Raw genomic sequence first — 20,227 nt, forward strand, 5'->3', positions numbered from 1 at the left:
TGCAATGATTACCTTCTCTTTATAGTGTTTGATGAGAAATCCTATTCCTATAATCCTTATATAGGGACTTCTAGTGTGTCTGTGGTGCTCAGTAGTGAGTTTATGGTCACCATATTGCACTTGATGGTATTTTTTATCTCTTAAATATTACTAGGCTATGATATTTATTTAGGATAATATATATATAAATATATAGTTTATAGTTTTATGTGATATTTGTATAGTATTGTAATTTATTATACGACCACTATAGTTCTTTTTCTATTATACCTTAAGAATTCACTTACTCTAAAGATATATTGAAGGATGCCTTGGTAGTGGAGGCTAGCGGTTTATCATTTATTCATATACCTATTTGTCTATGAAATATTTAAAGGTCATGGATTGATTTAAGGCCAACATTCATCCAAGGAAGTGTTCTGCTATATTGGGCTTTTGTAGTGGAGTCGATTTCTCAATGTTTTAGTTAGAGTCCTCTTGTTTCCTTTTGGGTTTTTTTCCTCGGCTTATTTGACCGCTGGCTATTTGAGCAATACTTCTCTGTGTGGAACTTGAACACAGCCTTATAAACCCTCCAGAGGATGGTCACCTGCTTATCAGACAGTCAGACAAACGCATGTGTGTCATGACACTTGTTGGCAGGTGCCGTTTGCAGATACACCAACACAGCTCAGTTATTTATAGACGTTAATATCACTGTGTGCTTTTGGAGTATCGATTCGGAACAAAGTGTCGATGCTCGGTGGAATGTAACACAAACTACGGAGAAGCTGCAGTTTCAAACGGACACCGACGCTCAGTGGAATACAGGCTGAAGTCAGTGAATGCATCTCCGGTTTTAGCTGTGCATCAGCTTACTGTGGGGTCAAAGAGACTGGAAACACAGAGACTTGTTCTCTAGAAGTCTGGACACAAAGCACAACAAGCCCCACCTGATCTAGGTAGGACATGTTTGTCTTCTTGTGTGACCTTTGCTCCCCTAAAATCCATATATATGTGAATCCAGCTCATTATATCATCTGATGCAGGCATACGTTTGATTCTAAGTTGATGTTGTCTCTCATTACAGAAATACACATCATTGTATTGTGTAGTAAGTACAAGTATAGCTGTAAATATACTACTAATCTTTACCTCATTTGCACCCATCGCTTGAAAGATGACATCACTTCTCTCTGTGTGTTTCTGTGGGTTTGTCGTCAAGCTCAACAGCACAAATAGTCCACCGCGTACCATCTGCTGTTTCCTCACATGCAATCAAGCAAAAAAAAAAAGAACTCACAGTATTCATGTTGCTCCTTCAATGCTGGACAGCTGTGTCGATTTTTTGTGAGCGTTAAAACAGCTCCTTCCCAAAGCTAAAAGCTCAATAAAAGACTCCATAAATCCAACACCTGTTATGTGCCACTTTGAGCATCGCCGAGGTGCAAGAGTACTGTTTGGTTTTCAGGGTTTAAGTGTCTGGTGGCTCCTGATGTCTTTGTGTTGCACTGTGGGGGAAAAGCACATGCACGGTAAATAATGTACTATGACAAGCATTAGCCCGGTAAATCAGATCAGACTCTACTCTCTTTGCTCTGAAAATCAAATAGTTCCCAACGTGAAGCACAAGCTTGATCCAAAATTAGACCTTTCATTTGTTTGCGTTAAAGCTGCAGTAGGTGCATTTTACAGAGAAGCAGAAGAGAGGCACTCGCTCGCTCACTCTCCCCTCCCATCACTTCCCACCAGAAAAAAAAGCAAGAGCAATCAGCAGGCAGTTGATTGACAGCTCAGAATGAAGCTCTGCTGCACAAAAGTTTACTTCAGATGCCTCAGACATAACGTTGACGGCAAATAGCAGAGAAACGGCACTATCAATATTACCAACAATCTGACATTATATTATTCATTTCTCTAAACCCAGCATGAGAATTATTTTTTCCTGATTCAAAACAAAATGTCAACTTCTAAAAATCGACCCATGACAGCTTTAGCTTCATAACAATACTCAGCAAAGCCAGAACAAAAAATAACTCGTCTTCCACTAGTGTGGATTGTGAAATCCAAAAACCATTTTGCCTGGCAAATCGGCTTTGAGAATACAAAGGATTGACCAGAATTTTGGTTGTCTGCCAACTTGGCTCCTACTGCTCATGTAGAGTAGAGAAACTTGTGATCAGCAGTCAAAATGTGTCATGATCGGCTGTTGGCTGGCTGCTTCTTTCTGACACTGTGTCATTTTTTGAGTTAGCAGTCAACTGCTATTTGAAAGCCCCGTCATTTAACTGTACATTTCAGTATGTTTTGTGCTTTCAGCTGTTGTGTAACGTTCACACACTGGAGCTGATTATTTATGTAACAATGCACAGTCTTATATGGTTCTCCCAGTCAGGGTTTGCATGGTATTTTCTTTATTTATATGTAGTGCTGAAATGATCGCAGTAGTTGATCAACAGGAAGTTAATCATCAACAACACTAATCATTTAAAGGGGTACTCCTGTTATTTTGTGTTGCACTTCCATGAAGATGGGGCGGGGCTTGTGAGAGACAGATTTTAAAATAAGATTCAGCAGAGGCAGAGATATCCTGATTTTTAGTCCCTAGTCAGCACATTCTCACTCCAAACTCGTCAAATATGGCCGTGTGATCAGTGGCTGGTGACTTGAAAAATTTGGGAGGACAGGAGGAAAACCAACCCTCGGTGTCATGTTATTTTATTTAGTAATTTCTCTTATTTTGCACTTGCACCTCCATTTTATGTATGGACTCAGTGCTGCTTGATATATGTACTCTCGTGTTCCTACTTTTTGTATGTCATATGGGGGGGGGGGGCATATATGGGATTTTGAGTTTTTAATTTTTATTCTGTAAATCTTTTAAATCGGGAAAGAACTTGTGTTTAACAAGTGTCACGTCACCGTTGCTCCGCTGTGGGTCCAGCCCAGACAGCTGATGGCGAGGCCCGAGCAGCAAGGCCAAGCGGAGCTCTCTCCAGTGGGGTCCGACTCCTGGCCTGCGCCCCAGGCAGACTCGACCCTCGAGCCTCGAAATTATGCTCCTAGGGAGGATGACCTCCCTTTTTTTTAGGTTTACTTATGCAAAAAAAGGACTCGGTTAGGTTTAGGAAAAGATTGTGGTTTAGGTTGTAACAAGCATGTTTCTTACATAAAATAACTACGTTTGTTACGTAACTGCGGTTAGTAGAGTACAGAAGTTACGTAACAAAACTAGAGTAAAATAAGTCAAAGCTGACTTGGTTTCACAACGGACACAAACAGCGCTCTCCTGGGTGAAAGTCCAACCTCCACTCCCACCCGTCCTACATTGACTTTTCGCTCTTTATACTACGTCAGTTGCTCTGACCGTCTAATAATGACGTGAGTTGAAAGCCCGGTGCGTCTCATACAGACTCTAAAAGATGCCTCAGTGCGTCGGTGTCAGACGCCGATGAGCGCTGACCAAGTGGTGGTATTTGACGAGTTGGGAATGAGAAGGGGTTCCACTAGTATAGAGAGCTAAAGCGATGACTTCACATTCGAGCTAGCCTCTGTTCCATTAGCTCCGGTTACTCAATGCAATCTCTCATTCAGGGTTTCTTCTATCGGCCTTTTAGAAAAGAAGATGTATGTTCTGGAGGTATGCTTACCATATTGTAAGACAAATTGACATCCAATGCAGCACTTGCTTTTAGAAGTTGAAATCTTCATGATTTAACAATTACTTTGTGAGCACACCAAAAAAAACTACAGCTCCATGAAAATGTACAAGTGCAGCAGCACGGGTACTTTCATCGTCTTAAAGCTGCAGTTGGTAACTTTCATAAAAAATAACTATATCCTAACAGTAATACATGAGACAGGTAATCTGTGAAAAAAATCAGGTTCCTCTGCCTCCTTTTAGTGCTCCTAATGGCATTTGTAAGATTCCACCGCACCCGAAGGAAAACAACCAATCAGAGCTGAGGAATCTCTAACGCAAAAATAACTTAAATGTTTTCAGAAACATATTTTAATGTACTGTTTAGCTGTAAAATGAGAAAGTTAGTGACCCGGCCGCCACGTTGAAAACAGTCCTGCCAAACGGCTGATGGTGTAGAGCTTATAGGATATGATGTCTGTTAAATGCTGCTAAAGATAGAAATGTTGAATAAACTATAACACTGTTAGTTCGTTTTTAAAGAGTTATAGTCCTTAACCAGATATGCACAGTACACAACATACTGTTGAGAAAGGCTTTGTTTGAGTTATTAGCGTGTGATTTTGAATGAGGTTTTCTTACTTGTGGAAGAGAACCTGGTTCTGGTTTCACTCTGGCTCTGTTAGTCATGCCCAAAACTCCTGGATCCTACATTTCCCATATGACTCGATAGCGTCTTTCATTAGACCCTCCCTGCCTGCTGAACACCCACATCTTTCAAACTCCACGCCTCCAGTTTGTTAACACAGGCTCTCAAAGTCTCAAGCTGAAACTGAGATTATTTTTTCAAACTTTAAAAGATCCCCCGGAGTCACAGAAGACGTTACGTAAACTGAACTTCCATGGAGTGCGCATCAGCGTCATTTGTTAACCAAAAATGCAAAATATTTGCTGTTTCCAGCTCCTCAAATGTGAGGATTTGTATTGTATATATATTATATGATTGTATTGTTGATGATTCAATTAATCATAAGAATAATTGACTAGGGGTGTAATTATACGTTTTTTAGATCGATATACATCTCCCGTGAAGGACAACTTGCCGATTACCTATCGATGTAGTTGGATCGTAGGAATACAAATCGATACATCGATGTAGTAGATGAATCGTATGTGTCGAATGTAAATATTTGCAGCTGTATTTATATGCATCACCATCACCATCAAAAGCCTGTCTTTAATATTGCCGCTGAGCCAATCGATCCGCCCACAGTTTACTTGTAGACTCTATAAATCACGTATATAATTCATGGAAACATACTGTACTGTAGCTGTACACGTTGTCCATTAGCACTTTGTTCACAAAGCAGAAAGGACTTTGATAGAGAGGTCAAGGCTTGCAGAGAGATGCTGCTGCTGCTACTGTATGAAGGATTGAATCCTCGCACGTCATCTGTGTTTAAAATCAGCTCAGTGCCAGTGTTTCTCAGCATCCACACACATTTTCCTCTTTTAGATCGATTTGAACAGCCACTGCAGAGCTTCACCCACCTCAGCGAGTGACCACGACTCGTCCAGATAATAAATGCGTCCAAAACATTTTATCACCGCATAATGTTCTGCACATGTAGGGAATGAAACCGCAGTGCTATATTGCCTTGCTTTAGCAGCTGGTTTCTTGATGACAGCAGTAATACATTAAATGATGTAATGAGATGAACACAGGAGAGACGGCCTTGCATTCGTAGTCACAGTTCATGGATCAAAAGCAAACAGGGAGCCAACCAGCGTTCTATCATAACAAAGGCAAACATACAAAAAGCCCTGAGCATTTCAGCGCTATTAAGACACCCACTCCCACTCCAGCTTCCATCTCTGGCTCTTGTGCTCCCTCTCTCTCTCTCCATCCAACTCCCCCTTCCTCAGTGCAACACCCCCTCACCCTCCCTCTCTTGTTACCGCCTCCCCCAGATGCATTTCCTCCATTTCACTCTCTTCCTTTTTTCCATTTTTCTCTCTCCAGCTCTCTCTTTCTGTTGTTCCTGTCTTCCCTCCATACAGTCTTGCGCTGTCCCTGCTACTCCTACACGAACACTTACCCCCCCACACACACAAACACACACACACAAACACACACACACACAAACACACACACACAGTGTTCCTTTTTCTGTTTTTTTAACCAACCTCTTACTCATGTGTGTCTACATCCCTCCCTCCCACTCTTTTAACTCTGTCTCTCTCTCTCAGTTCTCTCAGAGGGTCTAAGCTGGAAGCGATTGCCACCCACACATTCCCTCTTCAGCTTTCAGCTTGACATCAGATTTACATTCACAATGAGCAAGCGCAGCATTACACATGTTGCCCAGCACATGGCTATACACATAAACATGTGAACACACCAACTGGTTGTCCGCACACATGAACACACAGTACAGTATATGTGAGATTTATTATTATGTAAGGTTTTGTTTTCTGTGTGAGTACAGCTCCTTTGCTGCTTTTCTTTGTTTTGTATGATTGGAAATAGAATAGTTTTGGTTTTTGGACAGGTGGTCGGACAAAAGAAGCAATTGTTGTCTTGGGCTCTGAAAAAAAATGATGATGTGCATTTGTTACTATTTTCTGACAATTGATGAACAGAGGTAAAGGTGCTAAATTCAAAATTCAGAACGTTAATTTTAGGGGTGTAAGAAAATATTGATACACATAAGTATCACGATATCATACTGTATCGATTCTCCAAAACGCTGCATCGATTCTTAATTAACCTCTTAAAAGCGAGCCCAGCCTCTATTCTGTCTTTCAGAGGTTATAGCAGGCTCAGTTTTAAAGCTAGAGTGAAGCTGGTATCATATAAAACTATAAAAACCTGATGAATCCATTGGTACCAGCCATGTCATACTAGCTTGTCATGAAGGAGGCTAAATAATGCTCCAAAGTTACGCTAAATTTTGGCGAGGAAAAACTGTCACGGCCATTTTCAAAAGGGGTCCCTTGACATCTGACCTCAAGATATGTGAATGTAAATGGGTTCTATGGGTACCCACGAGTCTCCCCTTTACAGACATGCCCACTTTATGATAATCACATGCAGTTTCAGACAAAAAGCATGCAGTTTCTTTTTTTTTCAGGCAGTATAAATGTGTTATTTCCGCCTATTCTAAAATGGTGTATATGAATATTTCTGCATACTGGAGTCCCTAAACATTCTTGGAATTGCATAAATTGGATATGAAGATAGTAGCCATTTCACATAGTGACTTTTTTTACCGAGATTTTATGCGTATTGTGGTGTGTTTTTTATACTATGACGATTTTCCTAAAACTAGATTTTGAAAAAAACACAATATATCGCCTTGTGTACAGTATCGCAATATATGGATCGTATCATGATACGTATCATATCGCCAATACATTGCCCTATTTAATATAGCAGCAAAGACTATTTGATATGTAAAGATATAGACGAATAATATCTACCTGAGCAGAGAATGAAGTCGCTCTCGCTCTGTGTGTGTTGTAGCTTCACTGTGCGTTGTTTACGTAGCCGGTCCGGCTGTGCCTGCATGTTAGCGCATGTGAGTCCATGTGTGTGTGCCCCACTGGCTAACTAACTGCACTGCTCTCATACAGCGGTTACCGCTGATAACTGAGATCACTGAGAGCCTTGAGGAGGCAATCCCATGATCGTCGATATGCTCTGAATTTCTAATTTTGCACCTTTCATCAAAGAAATTATTGAGAGATTAATCAATAATGAAAATACATTATTGATCAACACTAATCCTGTGTGTATTTCTGATCTGACTTTCAGACCCCAATTATGTTTGGTATTAAAGGAATAGCTTGGCATTTTGGTAAATACTCTTATTCGCTTTCTTACAAAGAGTCAGATGAGAAGATCAATACCACTCTCATGTCTGTATAATAACTGTGGAGCTGGAGTAAGGCGGCCAATAGCATAGCTTAGCAATGAAGACTGGGAAGTCAGTTCACTTCAAAAATACACCTGTCAGCACCTTTAAAGCTAAACTAATTAACATGTATGTCATTTTGTACACAAACATTACTGTACATGGCTATTTGTGGTTTTTAGAGGGAGTTAGTGTCTCTGGTGCATGGTTTAGCTGTAAAATGAGAAAGTTTGTGACGCCACCGCCATTGAGAAATCTTGTGAAGGAACGCCAAGTTCTGGTCACATGACCGGAGCACAGCCAATAGGAACGCTCTCTCCATGAAATGACCTGCGAAAGTAGATTTTTTAAAGCCTGAAAACAGAGCCATGAGGAGGTGCAGAAGTCTAGTTTTCTCTCAGAACACTTGAGTAACAATATGCTGAAAGGTTATTATGGAATTTTTGCTCAATGATGCCAAATATATATACTGCCTACTGCCACTTTAAGTTACTCTTTAATATAAAAATCCATCCAACAAGTTGAAAGGTCACCTAATAACACCTCTTCCTGCTGTCTCAAGCAAGCCTAGCAAAATGTCCCCTTCCTTTGACCTGGGACGCACCATGTCTGTTGACCGCCAGCCTTACTTTCCCAATTTGCATATTGAGATCCAATCCAGAATCAATATGACAAGAACCCCTGATATTACCTGGAGTAAATGCAAAGGAACATGATCAGATTAGCTGTGTCTGAAATCACTCCCTCGTTCACTCTGTAGCGAGCAGTAAATAGAAATTCCTTGCATCGTACGACTGTAATTTTCACATCTATAAAATGGGATGCATTGCATTGTGGGATTGTTATAACAAAGAGGTGAACATGCCAGTATGGATGCTACTTTTTTTTGTTCCATTGTGGAAATTTTGAAGGCAGTATGTAGAAGATGAATTTCACGCTCTGGACACTAATGAAATGTGGGACAATAAATGTAATACAGAGAGTTATTTTGGACACAGCCATTATCTGGATACTCGTGTTAATATCAGGTGGAAATTGAGTCTCACTTGTGATGACCAGTTTTGGCGAGACACTTTTTCTCCCTGTTTCATTATATATTCCATTTTTAACCACCATGCACCTGGCCATCTTTGCAAACATTTCAACACAGTGATAGTAAGAAAAAGCAACTTGAACAATGTTATTTCAGCACATGGCTGATTTATTAAGCAGCTAAATTAAAGAGACAAGCGTGTCTAGCTGCCGCAGGACCCCAGCAGGACTGAATCACAACCTCCCGTGACATGACGATACCTCAGCCAGGCTGCATTTTCAAGTCTTTACATCATCTCCAAACAACAGTTTCATAATTTTCATTTTAAAACAAAAGAGGTACAACAAGCGAATCAAACCAGGTCTCTAGATGTCTCCACACTTTTCACAAGCGTCTTCTTTATTCAGAGCTTTGTTGTATGGCGTGTTTGAAACTAACATGTAAGGTACTTCAGTCGGGGAGAAGAGAAAAAAAAAAAAAGAGCGTTGCCATGGCAACGAAACACAGAGCCTGGGTTGTGATCACAAAGAGTGAGTGAGAAATAGATTTAAATGGACCCATCCAGACTTTATTTCGTTCCAGGCTGATGCTTTTGTTAACACTTTAATAAACCATTAAAGTGCGAACGCAGGTGTTGAAAAAAGACAATGACCACTGCTCAATACCCCCCGCTGACTCCACCCATCTCACATCCTCCCATTTCCATAAAGACTGGATCAGATGATTTATACACTCATTCTGAATGAGTCTTCGCACGCGCGCTGCCGCCCACATTTCTCCACTCTGTGCATGTTAAGTGTAAAAAGGGGCAGGTACGGTGTATTATGTTTGACAGGTGAATTTTGGTCTGTATTCAACTTCAAGAGTACCATTTTCCAAAATGAGAAATCTGCTCTCGGCACCTACTCTTAACAAATGATAGATAATGCAGCATGTGGAGTAAATCCAGGTGCATGTTAGAAATATAGGAGGAATCCAAACCCGTGTAAGTGCTTTATTCTGGGTTCAGATGTTGTGCTAAAAAGGCTTTTTGCAAGTCTCTGTCTTGTCTATTTCAAACCAGGGCAAAAAGTGGCAATATTCTTTAAAATGAACAGGAGGGAACTTAATGGCCTTTGTTGGATGTAACCTGCAGCAGAACCCTTAACGGTGTTGTCGTAATTGAAGCAATTTTCTTTCTGAAGTATCTCATAGTTGAAGAAGAGAAAATGTCAGCAGGTGTTACCATCAGAGCAGATTCAACACGAAAAAAAAGGGTTTATTTGGGACAAAATCAAGCAGGAAAAACAATCACAAATGTAAGCCAATAGGATATTAGTTTAGTAAGGAGCAGAAGTGATTGGATGAGAGAGGCGGATGATCTGTGATAGTTTGGATTCAATCAAATATTTGCTTACACTCGCTCTTAAAGGCACAAATCTGATTTATCAGTTCACTTGTTGCTGGACAAACACTAAAACTGAACCCTTTATTTTGACGAAACAATCCAAATTAAAGGTCCACATACTATGGATGTCACGACCAGTGAAACTCCACGATTCTCCATCCCAGGTAAAACAATAAATCCCATATACTTCAACATACACTCCTTTATTAGCGTTTGCATACTAGTTTTTGTTAAGAAGTGAATCAGGTCATAATTACATCTCTATTATCTATCTTATATTGCTGTGAAAACATCTGCTTCAAACAACTGGATTTATTCAAGTTTTTCTCCAAAGACTACATTTTAAGAGATTACATTTGAACACAACGTGATAACTTTAGAACTTTAGCCCAGTGCTCATTTTGACTGAATACTGAATATGCATCATCATGTAAATCAACAGCACCTTCTGTGTTGAAATGGGCAGGACGAGAGCTAGTTACCGTTACCGGTAAGCAGCCCAATCCTGCACGGTGCTAACAGCTAAACGCTAACTAGCGCTAGTCCTGCAGGTTTCAACACGGATTTGTTGTTCGCAAAGTAGCATTATAAAAGGACGTGTTGATAGTGAGCTTATTGCGTCCCAAACACATTTTCTATCGTCTCCGGGATGACGGGATGCCGTTAGTCTCGAGCCTTGACGGTACCTGCAGTATTGTAGGAAAACGAGTGCAATCGCGTTTTCAGAATTTTGCTATTGACTTGGTAGTGAAGTATCGTCTCTCGTGACATCCCTACCACTTACTACTGGAGCTTTTTCTGGAGCTTTCAACCATATCTCATGGCCTTCGTCAGCGGATCAGTTTAGAGATGTTTGAATGAACTGCATATACAGATAAATAAATAATTTGAGAGCTTTAAAAACAATCTTGAATAAACTATCATATTAGATTATATTAGTGTATATCTTTTTGTTATTGCTCTGCCTGCGTACAAACTAGTTAAATAACTGCTTTAATTTGTTATCTTATATACAAATTTACTCTATATTCTGTATGTAACATCTGTCTAGGGACTACAGATGAAAAATGGCCTTTTGGCTTAAAGCCGTTTCTTACCAGTGTTATGTGAAAATGCGGTGTGGAAATGTGGAAAAAAGCATTTTGAATTTTCCACATGGACAGCTATGCACACTGGGTCCGGTGCGGATTATCCGCGTTGCCGTGTTCCATTTTCGTCACGAGTGTCGTGTCCACTCCACACGACATAAAGCGATCCATACAGAGAATGTCTAAGCGGCTAACGTTAACAACACATGACATTAACTAATTGGACCCCAAATGTAATACTAACGTTAGCTGTTGTGGCTAGTCCCGTACAATGACCAACATATAAGATTAGCAGGCGCATATCCGCTACATTAACATCTTCATCATATGACAAATTTATTCTGGCACATTTACAACAATATTTAATGATGTGCACTTTCCCTATTGAATAAAGCAATCAATAAATAAATGAATAGTATACCTGAACAGGTTAGTTTGTAGTTAGTTAATTGATAAATAACAAGCACAGCTACAACAGACTTGCAGTCAAACGTGCACGTTTTTATTGCATGTTTGCACTACATGCAAATAATTGTCGGCGGTAGTGCCGGATGGTTAAATGCATGAGGGAGCATTTAACCTTTTACACTGCTACCACTGCACGGTGAGACAAGGTGTTGCCAACCTGTGTCTTTAAATGATACTCTTGATTTACAGTATATACTGTAAACCAACAGTAATCTGCCCTCGGTGGCAAGAGGAGGGATAAGTATGCCCCATTCAGATTTCCGCCCCACGTTTGGGTAAATACAGACGAATCTGAATAAAAGCAGACAATCTGTTCTCACTGGGAAAGTCTAGAAATATCATGTTTTGGAGGTCAAACTGCATTTAAATTCCAGCATTGCTTCAGAGTCTCTTTGGAGATTAAGAAAGTAAATGTTTCCATGGCTCTGGGGATTCTTGCTCAGCAATTTCTGAATGAAATATACTGTAATGTGAACACAAACTGCTGCGAATGGCTCTTCATGAACATAATGCTTAGTAAGACAGTTTATCATTTGTGAATAGTAATCATTACAGAGTTTTTGTTTTGCTGGTTACGGATCACTTGATCATTTAACAACGTACTGTAACTACGTTTTCCGATAAAGCCATCAAATTAATTTATCCATCTGTTTATCACAACATGACATATCACTCCAAAGTCGACTCCGAGTCGCCAGTTTAGGCCGAATATTTTCTCATGTGCTTGTGGCTTCTTTGTTTTTTTAAATACTACTACGCACGGCCGCAGTCCAGCACACCTACAGAGCAGACTAAATGGGTAGTTATATCACAACACATGAACTTTAAAGGTCCCATATTATAAAAAAGTGAGATTTTCATGTCTTTTATATTATAAAGCAGGCTTCAGTCCTATATAAATACTGTGAAAGTATCGAAACACTCAATCCACAGGGAAATACACACAGCCCGTATTCAGAAACTTTGCATTTGAAACAAGCTGTCAGGATTTCTGCCCATTTGTGATGTTACGAATATACAATATTTAGATCCTTGACACAATTTTAAACGTAAACATTCTAAATGTGTCCCAGTTTATCTCCTGTTGCAGTGAATGTGATGATGTCATCAGCTGACAGGAAGTACACATGGACCCAAGCTGTTGCCTAGCAACGCAATTCTGTTGCAATTCCGTAAAAATACGCTAAAACGGAGCGTTTCAGTCAGAGGGTAAATACAGGCATATTCAAGCGGACAGTATGAGGAAAATAAAGTTTTTTTTTAACATTACAGCATGTAAACATGTTCTAGTAGAAACACAAAATACAAGTATGGACCTGAAAATGAGCATAATATGGGACCTTTAAAACATAGAAATGTAGGTATTTTCCAGGTACACACTCTCTGTACTTTTAGTGGAAAACAACAACAGATGCGACTACCTGAAGCACACGGAGACTTGGTTGATTTCCAACAGAAATCCAGACCCCAATGAAACCCTCCATTGGAGGATGTAATAAAACACATGTTCTCTCTGAATCTTATGACTCCAAATTGGCACCAAGTTTTTCTTTTATAATATTCGGGTGAGGATAGTACACCAACTTCTCACCGTCTATAGCTAAACCCCCAGAAACGACACAAACTTTTGTTTAGTTTTTTTTACCGGAAGACCGAATCAGTCCTGAATCAACATTCTCTGCTTGGCACAATCTGCTCCTCCAGGAGAAACTAATTAGTTTGGGAAACGATAATATATTCTGAAATGGATCTTGATATCTCTGTTCCGAGGCCTTTAAATGGAGATGACTGCAGTTATGATGCATACATAATGATGTCATGACCTCCAGCCGTACAGGGCAGCGCCCATGATAATTGCTGTTAATTAACAGTTCTTGCAGCGTAACAAACACCTAAGAAAACAGTGAGTGCTACTGTGAGCGAGTAATGGCTTCCAAGGTTCATGACCTGGAAATCTCCAAACGAAAGAACATCAATTCCTGGAACAATTTAGCCAATCAGTAACTTCTTGAAAATGTACCAGGTACTTAACAGTTTCTTTCATTTTGTGTCAATCTTCATGTAAGCGTAGGTTTAAGTTTTTCAAATGAAAAAGTTTGCCTTTTATGTAACACTATTACAATTTTGAGGAAATTAAATTTAACTTATTTTTTTTATACAATTACGATCAACTGTTAAAAGCGCTCTTGACACCTTTTAATGGAGCTAGATGTCGACTTTCTCCCGTGATTTGTCAGTAACCTTTTCATGAACGATCTCCGCTCTCTCAGATTTCATTTAGAAGACTCCTCCACCAGTCAGTCATGCAGCCTACAGATTTTGATTTGAAGCTGTGGATTTGGGCAAACACACACGCTGGCGTAGTTTGATGTCTCGGCTGGGTGACAAACACCTTTCGTGGTCATCTTTTTTCCCTCCCTGCGTGGGTTGGAGAAAATGTTAGGATTGCAGACAGAAAGACGGGCAGGCTCGCGGTGAAAAAGATTGCCATTTGGACAGGTAAATGAAAGAGAGTGAAAGGAGAGGGGCGACGAGGATAAAAGAGAAATACAGATGAAGGTAATGTGGAGAAAATGGAGGGTTGTAGATGCCACACATGTCTGAAGGGAGGGAACGAGAGGACGGTATGAAAAAAGGAGAGGGTGCAAGGAGGAGGATGAAAATGAGAGAGAGAGAGGAGAGAGATCAGGGGCTGAAGAGAGGTAGAGGGATAAATGCACTATTTGAATTATGTAAAATAGCTGCGTGGGAGAGAAGAGGTGTGTGTGTGTGACAGAAGAGGCTGAGAGAGAGAGAGATAGACAGCATGAAGAATCAGGGTGAGATCGGCTGCTATGCTGGAGAAATAGACAAGAACTAAGAACAAACAAGCAAATGTAACCAACTTATGTTTGAAATGAGGTTCATCACGCTGTAGATTTTTCTTTGATAGGGCCATGCAGCGAGAGGAAAGGAGAAAAAAAAACAAAGAAAGGAAGACATGAAAGAACAACATGTGCAGAAATGTAACGCAGGCTTTGATATCATCCTGCTGTAGTAGACGATAAAAAGGATTATAATGAACCCCGTCTTTATCAGACAATGATTGTTTTGTGTTCATCTGGTGGAAATGTGTAACATGCTGTTGACTTCTCATAACTTTACATATTCTGGTCTGTTCATGTTTGTACTCTTCTAGCTGCCTGGCTCTAGGGATGGCAATATCTGTCTCTCTGAAATACCAGACAACTATTACTATTATACTAAATTTGCCCCCCCATATTTTCTGACATCATCACCCAAAAATCCTCAAACAAAACCCTCAATATGAATAAGGTATTTCAGAAGAGTCTACACAGAATGTGTTCTGTGGGGAGTTTGCATGTTATCCCCGTGTTAGCGAGGATCACACGGGGATAAACTCTTAAAATCTGCTGATGCCAGCCACTATTCTGTCTTTCAGAGGGCTGTAGTGGGTTCTACAATGGTATCACATGAAACTAGGAAACCTAACCTAACTACCTATCCATTGATTCCAAACATGTCATGTTAACATGTCTAAATGTTGTGTGATAATTGTGTTATTTTGACCTCTACTAAAATAGTGTATTTAAATATTTCTGCATACTGGGGTCCCCAATTTTGAATTGCATAAATTGTGTATCACTGTGAAGCTGAGACTCTTGTGGATCCAATGAGCCCAACTGTATTCATGTGTGGTGATGTTAGTCCCCATAGGAGCCATTTCATAGAGTGAGACCATTTTTTGAAATTTGACCTCACTGTATAAAATGACCTGTGGTGACCTCTAGGATAATCACAGCCTCATGAAACTTTACAGCCACAAACTAGAGACTTAGAGCATTCAGAGGATGGATGGCTTTCTTAGGTAGATTGACAATAAGGGGGTTTCTGTTACACAACAGAAGTGCTCGCTATCCAATCACAGAAAAATGCAAATATCGCAGAGATGGTATCAACCCTAAATGTTCTAATCCCTTATACATTTTCACAATTTATTTTAATTAATTGATAATTTTTTTTTTCTGATTTATGACTAGAACAACTTGACACACAGTGCTGAGCAGCATCTCAAATTAATCTTCAGGTTCCCAGCTTCCAGATGATGTACACCACTTCTATGTGACATCTACTGTTGTCCTGCTATCTCTCCGTGAACATCCTCTGTCCCCCACCGCTACCCCTCTAAAAACAAGGGGGCGGAATGTTTTTAGGTTAAAGAAGTCAAAATAGAACCAATGTGCGTGTGACCAATTATATTTTATATTTTTATTGTAAATGTATTTATATAGCACAACTGCTACGACAGTGAAGCAGTTTCAAAGTACTCCATTTACAAGAAATTATTATTAAAAGACCCCAAAACAAATTGAAGACAAATGACAAAGAAAACAAAACAATGCTAGGAAGCTTTTTTTATTTGAGTTTAAAGTCTGCCTTTAAAGGTCAGTCAAACCACAGCCTTAAATCCTCTGCTGATTTGCCTCACAAGTGTGGCTCAATTTCATATTTTACAAGCGAGTTAGAGATGTATTTTCTGGCCAAACCAGTTATTGATTTATAGACACGCAGTGAGATTTGTAAATCTATTCAGTGAAACATGAGGGCCATTTGTGGTCTTTTGTTTTTTTCTTCTACTGGCTGTCTCATAAGTCACATTCATCATACACTGCATGTACATGAATTTCCCCTGAGGACAGTGATGCAGAAACAGACCTACAGCTCTGACATTTTATTGAGTTTTGCAACATTTGGTCGAAGGACAACAGGGACAGGGAAGCTGAAGACATGGACAAAAACAGGCGTTAGTGCAGTATATGTATGCATTCAACATTCCCTCTGGTTTAATGTGTTGGTGCTGCAGCGGTCAAACAGGCCAGCCAGGTCAACCAGGCCTCCTGTGTTCTCGAACTGTACATTTACACTCTCTCCGTCATCCATCAAGCGTAGGACAGGAGTTTATTCCCTTACTGACCAATTCAGTGCATTAGGCACCGACTCGGTGACGGAAGTCAATAAGTGCTTTGTTTGTTTAATGCTCGCTCCTCTCTATCCGTGCATCTCCCGGTTCCTCCCCTCTCCCCCTCCCTTCGACATGCAGACTGTTAACATTCGCCTCATCTGACGTCCAGACAGAAAATCCATCCCTCCAATAGTCTCTCGCCCACTTCATCAACCTCCTCCCCTCCACGGATGAAGGTGTATTTGACTTATATGTGTGTAGCAGTAGAAGCAGCAGCAGCGCTGGTGGACGGGTGTGACCCAGCATGGTTTTATTTCTGCCTCGCTCACCTTTGACCTCTATCTAGCTCTCATATATTCTCTACTGCCCTCTTTCATTCCTTCAGGCAGACTGTCAATAGCAGCTCTCCCGTAGCTGTTTTATTTCCACAATGGCCTCGTCTTTCTCTCCCCACATCCTCTCGCTCTACCTGTGTCTCCGCGCCGCAGTTTTTTTTTTGTTCTGTCCTCATTTTACCTTTGAATGTTTCCCTTCCCCTGATATGTATTAGAGTCTTACCTGTCCACCTTTTTTCTTCCTCTGCCTGTTAGATCATCGCGCCCGACGGAAGAGTATAGCCACTGGGAAGCAGCCCAGCATGGAGGTCCCTCCCACTGCCCCAATTCAACCCTTCCGACAATCCGTGAGTAACCCCCCCTGTCCCCGGCCCCGCTCGCTGCCTCCGTCCCTCTCGCTCTCCCTCCTCCCTCATCCCGCCCTGGGCCCGCCACACACCTGTGGCCGTCGGGCCAGCGGCACCCCGCCTCACCCTTTCCCCCTCTCCCTGGCTGTCTCCCCCTCCCTCACCTTGTGCCAGCAGCAGAAACAGCACAAGCAAAAGGGCTCCAGGAAAGGGCCTGGCACGCCCCCCATGCCCCGCTCGCTGCCCCTCTCCCCCTCCCTATCCTTCACCCTGCCCCACTCGCCTGCCGCCTTCTCCTCCTCCTCCTCCCCCTTCTCGTACTGGGGCGGAGACTGGAGGGCTGCCGGTTCGAGTCCACTGGCAGGAGGAACGTTTATTGCACCACTGCCCCCTGTTGAGGTATGTGACACAAACATGGTGGAAGCAGAGACACGGCTACAGCATTTAGGAAATATGGAAACACCTCACTCCTTTCACTTGTGATCTCTGAAGTCTGTGTTAACTGATATTCACAGAGTATTTGGAGCAGTACAACTCAAAGGGCCATACCAGTGTGTTTGCAAGTCTTAGCTCCTTAAATACAAACCAACTATCTTCAAATGCATACTGTAAATTATTATTTCTACTGTTCCAGGCAGCCATTGGTCTCCATTCATTTTGGTACGAAAATCAATTAGCAGACTCTTGAAACATATTTGAGTTGTGTAATTTGCATTAATGTTTGTCAAAGTCACTTCATCATTGTGTGGAAATGCAGTTTAAGTGCAGATGGATTAAAAAGCTCTGCACTGCATTTTGTTAATTTGTTTGTTTGCAATTAAGAATTAAAACATCACCATCACCATTACGGACATAAAGTAATAGAACTTCATGAATATGCACAGGGGAGGAGCGTCCCCAACACTAGAACCTCTTAGTTTTGATTAAGTGCAGGCAGAAACAAACAAAGAGTGGAAAAAAGAGATGAAAAGGTAATACAGAGAAATTTCCAATACAAGGCCAAAATGAATAATGTTATTATTATGCTAAAAAACCTTCTTTTAAAAAATGCTTTTCAGTGAATTATTTATTATTTTATGGTGTTTTGTTTCGTTTTAATCTTTGTGTGTTTTTATATTGTGCTCTGTTTTTATATCAAAAGAAGCACTTTTTAATTGTGTTTTATATATATGTATATATATATATATATTAGGTCTTTCAAAGTTAACGTGATAATAACGCATTAATGCAAATTAATTTTAACGCCACTAATTTCTTTAACGCATTAACGCAACTTGCGATTTTTAGGTTGTAGCGGGCGCAGTTTTGAAGCTAGAGTGAAGATACTGGTATCATATGAAACTAGAAAACCTAAAGAATCCATCCATTGGGAATCCTAACTCTGGCACCAACCATGTCATGCTAGCTTGTAGCAAAGGAGGCTAAATAACACTCCAAACGCACTACATTTTGGCGAGGAAAAACTGTCATGGCCATTTTCAAAGGGGTCCCTTGACCTCTGACCTCCAGATCAGTGAATGTAAATGGGTTCTATGGGTACCCACGAGTCTCCCCTTTACAGACATGCCCACTTTATGATAATCAAATGCAGTTTGGGTCAAGTCATAGTCAAGTCAGCACACTGACACACTGACAGCTGTTGTTGCCTGTTGGGCTGCAGTTTGCCATGTTATGATTAGAGCATATTGTTTTATACTAAATGCAGTACCTGTGAGGGTTTCTGGACAATATCTGTCATTGTTTTGTGTTGTTAATTGATCTCCAATAATAAATATATACATATATTTGCATAAAGCAGCATATTTGTCAACTCCCGTGTTGATAAGAGTATTAAATACTTGATAAATCTCCCTTTAAGATACATTTCACAGATATAAAATGTGCGATTAATTTGCGATTAATCGTGATTAACTATTGTAATCAATTGACAGCCCAAAGTAATATCATTAATATTATGATTATTGTTATCATTATATAAGAAAGAATGAAAGGAAAGGTAGAATTGATGTTCACTTTAATGACATACACAACTTAATCAAGTCTGCTATTAGAGTTTAACCTTATTAGAAATGAATGAAAACCAATGGGTACCTGGAACGGCAGGAAAGAATACAAATGGTTAACTGTGATTTGAAATAAATGGGGCTTGTAGTAAATGGGTTAAAACACCTGGTATGATTCTTTAGTGTTAACAAAAGAGAAGTAAAGTTAAAAAAATAAAATGTTCTGTCACCGTTACTCCTGGGATCATGATGTCTCTTTTTCATACGAGAGACAACTTGAGTCAAAGAGGGAGAGAGGAGCTGGCAGCGAAACACATTCTGTCTGTGGACAGAAATAATCTGTTTATTGTTTTATTCATGGCAACAGAAACTCAATCACAAGGTATCAAACGTGCACATAAAAGGGCTTAAAGGATAGATTGGTGTCTTATTAAGTTTGTGCCAGTGCTCTGTGTTGCCCATCTCCTTTCCATTATTTCTGCTGGTGTTTGCACACTGTCACTGTAACTGGAAATGGCAGGACTTGTTTTTCTCCCTTCACAGGAAAATATTTGCTGCCCATTCACTGTTGCAGTATGAAAAACTGCTTCCACAGACTTGAAAGGTTCAGGAGCCAGATAATCCTTGAGAGTAAATGTGAAGCCCCGTTATGGCACGGTCAAAGATCTGGTGTTTCATCATTATTTCATAGTGGGCCGAGATGAGTGTTGTCATATCAATATTTCAGGCTCTCTGAGTGGATGAGCAGGCCTGATAGGCTTGAGGAGCGCCACGGTGTAAACTTAAGATGCAGGAAAAAGTTTTCAGCCTCGGTGATCATCCTAAATTTTGCGTACTGTAAATCACCTGACTCTTACAGGCAGAAACAGAAATCTTGGCTCAGAAATAATCCCTAAACAGCACATTGCCTGGTACCTGCGTATATAGACACCTCTGGGCAGCTGGATTTACCATATGCCTTCCTAAAAATAGCCACAAAAGTGCACATTTTGCAGCCAATCATGTTACAGCCTTTCATGTAAGCTGTTGTCTTAACTTCCTGCGAGAGACTCATTTGATCCTAATTT

At 40.5% G+C, this 20,227-nt stretch overlaps 1 protein-coding gene across 9 annotated transcripts in view; it reads left to right on the forward strand.

Moving 5' to 3' along the window:
- syngap1b (synaptic Ras GTPase activating protein 1b) overlaps positions 1 to 20,227 on the forward strand; it is a 178,255-nt gene that overhangs the window by 104,054 nt on the left and 53,974 nt on the right. For 8 of the 9 annotated variants that reach the window (XM_037783746.1, XM_037783751.1, XM_037783747.1 and 5 more), the window contains exon 4: positions 17,066 to 17,157. In XM_037783746.1, coding sequence (XP_037639674.1) covers positions 17,066 to 17,157 — 92 coding nt within the window. Of the gene's footprint in view, positions 942 to 17,065; positions 17,158 to 20,227 lie in introns of all 9 variants that reach the window. The other variant, XM_037783754.1, reaches the window with a different exon arrangement.

The sequence above is a fragment of the Sebastes umbrosus genome, chromosome 11 (genome assembly GCF_015220745.1).
Source record: "Sebastes umbrosus isolate fSebUmb1 chromosome 11, fSebUmb1.pri, whole genome shotgun sequence".
NCBI lineage: Eukaryota > Metazoa > Chordata > Actinopteri > Perciformes > Sebastidae > Sebastes > Sebastes umbrosus.